The 2,820-nt window shown below is 39.0% G+C and overlaps 2 protein-coding genes across 3 annotated transcripts in view; one reads left to right on the forward strand and one right to left on the reverse strand.

Moving 5' to 3' along the window:
* LOC106880712 (fucose-1-phosphate guanylyltransferase) overlaps nucleotides 1–2,820 on the reverse strand; it is a 15,887-nt gene that overhangs the window by 5,767 nt on the left and 7,300 nt on the right. Inside the window, exon 1 of one of the 2 annotated variants that reach the window (XM_014930790.2) lies at nucleotides 845–1,056. The exons of the other annotated variant lie outside the window; for it this stretch is intronic. Coding sequence (XP_014786276.1) covers nucleotides 845–917 — 73 coding nt within the window. The 5' untranslated portion in view covers nucleotides 918–1,056. Of the gene's footprint in view, nucleotides 1–844; nucleotides 1,057–2,820 lie in introns of those variants that run through there. 2 annotated transcript variants of the gene reach the window in all.
* Nucleotides 1–2,820, forward strand: part of LOC106880725 (fatty acid hydroxylase domain-containing protein 2) — a 58,239-nt gene that overhangs the window by 1,556 nt on the left and 53,863 nt on the right. The window lies entirely within an intron of this gene.

The raw sequence follows: 2,820 nt of genomic DNA on the forward strand, positions 1-2,820 counted from the left end.
AACATTTAACACTCACCGGTAAAATTTCCACTTATTCCTTATTTTTATTTTCCTAAAATTCTCGTTGCGTCTTGCAACCTTATCAATAGTCAAAACTATTGATAAGGTTTCAAGACGCAACGAGAATTTTAGGAAAATAAAAAGAAAAATAAGTGGAAATGTTACCGGTGAGTGTGTTAAATTTTAAGGCACAATAAGAAAATGACTCTCCCCAGACACAACAGAATATGCTTCAACACGAAATCACATAAAAAATCTTGCAAACCGAATCCAAAAACGAAATTATATATATATATGCATATATTACACACGTGTGTGTGTAATAAATAAATTGTATATTACACACTGTGTTAAGTTACGCAAACCGTGGAAAAATTGTTTTGCATGAAACTGGTCCGGCGATGCAAATAAGGGCTGAGGACTGGTGCCTCAGGGTATAACGATACACTATAAATGTCGCCACGTACTGGTTAGAGACCAACAAAGTTTAGTGTCGCTCCTGGATACGTAGAACCCTGTCTTTTATTAATTAATTTAATTTTTTGCAGTATTCCCGAGTAAATTATTTTAACGATTTGTTCAGTGTTTCTGACGTTTATAATTATTTTCCCATTATTCATCGTTTCAACTTTAGTACGGGTTAGCAGTATAAATGTGACAACGTTACCACAACCCACCCATGATGTGTGGAGCATACATACAACAAATATATCGATGTAGACCGGACATGAGGTGCAACATGCTTTTTCCGAGTTGTTACCTAAACGATACCATCATAAAATGAGCAAATGTTTATCTTGTTATCTTACAGGAAATAATCAGAAATAAAATAAAAAAAGCTTACCCCTAATCTTGTCATATTTACTGAATAAGTCCTGCATGAAATGCACAACTTTCGTGCGTTGGGGGGAATCCATTGGAACGACGTGTGACTGAGAGTTACTTCCCTTTGTTTAAATAACCTCTGACCTATTTAACGTCAGCGGCTTTATGCAAAAATCTTTTGTTGTGGTGTTTTAGTCCCAGGTGCGTTTAGTTGGACCATCCCATCATTTTTTTCTTCCTGAAACATAGTGTATCTAATTATTTGATATGAGGCAAAAGTTGGGGGCACTAAAGTTGGTATAATCCAGTGAGGTGAGCTTGATATCTCACATGGACCCGTCTTGTAACAGACCAGAACGAATTATTACCAAAGTGCTTTTATTTTATTTATTTTTAAACGAGCACTGAAAAAAAAAAACTGTAAGCAAAGCAGGTGATGCCAAAAAAAAAACACAGATTTTGTATTACCTTTAATAAAATCGATAAATTATCGATTTTATTAATGTTACTCAGTGGAGGCGCAATGGGCAGCGGACTCGCGGTCATAGGATCGCGGTTTCGATTCCCAGACAGGGCGTTGTGAGTGTTTATTGAGCGAAAACACCTAGAGCCTCTACGAGGCTCCGGCAGGGGATGATGGTGAACCCTGTTGTACTTGTTCACCACAACTTTCTCTGTTTCTGTTGTGCCTGTGTCACGCTGAATATGCCCGAGAACTGCGTTAAGGGTACATGTGTCTGTGGAGTACTCAGCCACTTGCACGTTAATTTCACGAGCAGGCTGTTCCGTTGATCGGATCAACTGGGACCCTCAACGTCGTAAGCGACGGAGTGTCAACAACAACAAACAGAGTATCTAGTTATTTGATTTGAGGTAAAAGTTGGGGGCACTGAAGTTGGTATCATCCAGTGAGGTGAGCTAACTCATGGTGACATTTCATATGGACCGCGTCTTGTAACAGACCAGAACGAATTATTACCAAAGTGCTTTTATTTTATTTATGTTTAAACGAGCATTGAAAAAAAAAACTGTAAGCAAAGCAGGTAAGAAGTTTAATAAAATATGCAAGGTGATTCCAAAAAAAAACAAAAAAACAAACAAACAGATTTTGTATTACTTTATTTATCTATTTTATTAATGTTACTCAAATTGATGACTGACTGAAAAGGGGATCTGTAACTGCCAGTGAACTGCTGCTTGAACATAAGCTTAACCCATAAAGCGCTGGGATTTGCACTTACATAGCATGGACTGCTGAGCACATTTTATGAAAATGAGACTGCCATGCACACATGAAAAACAAAAAATATATCTTCTTAGTATATAATGGTGGCAAGATTTACTTCATCTGAAAAGTCACTAGTTGAACTATTAGTCCTCTTGCATTCTGGGGGAGAGGGTTATCGAGGCGTTTGAGTGACATTAGACCCCAACAAACGCCCATAAATTAAATGCATCTATTTGGGCCACGATTATGACCTGTGCCTGACGGCCACGGTCGTAGCTCGTCGCGCTTTATGTGTTAAGGCTCGATCAACTTAGGTCGGGTCGCCTGGATGAGGGTGTATGTTGCAAAACCCCTAAATACCTAGTGGATGACGACATATCTGCACAAAAATATTTGGGTGAAATAATATTAAAGTTTTATTGGTTGAATTCTAGTTTAAGCACCCCGTGTAACCCCTCATAAATTTTTTTTTAGCTTTTAGGTGCGAATGGGTAATGTACCACTCGAATTGAAAGAAGAATGGCTGATGACAGCCATAACGTATAATATGAAAGACGGGAAGATTCTGAAGGCTACAAGGACCCAGAAGGTAGATTACTGGGGATATAGTATCGAATTAACGATTCGGGCAACAACGGAGGACTTGAATCGTGTGGTGGATGAGATTGTGCTGCCGGAAGATGTGAAGCTGAGAGTTACTGTGGAGGATAGGCCGCCAGTGTGTTTCACATGTGGAGAAAGGGGCCACATGAAGGCATGGTGCACCC

This window comes from Octopus bimaculoides, chromosome 13 (genome assembly GCF_001194135.2).
Source record: "Octopus bimaculoides isolate UCB-OBI-ISO-001 chromosome 13, ASM119413v2, whole genome shotgun sequence".
Taxonomy (NCBI): Eukaryota; Metazoa; Mollusca; class Cephalopoda; order Octopoda; family Octopodidae; genus Octopus; species Octopus bimaculoides.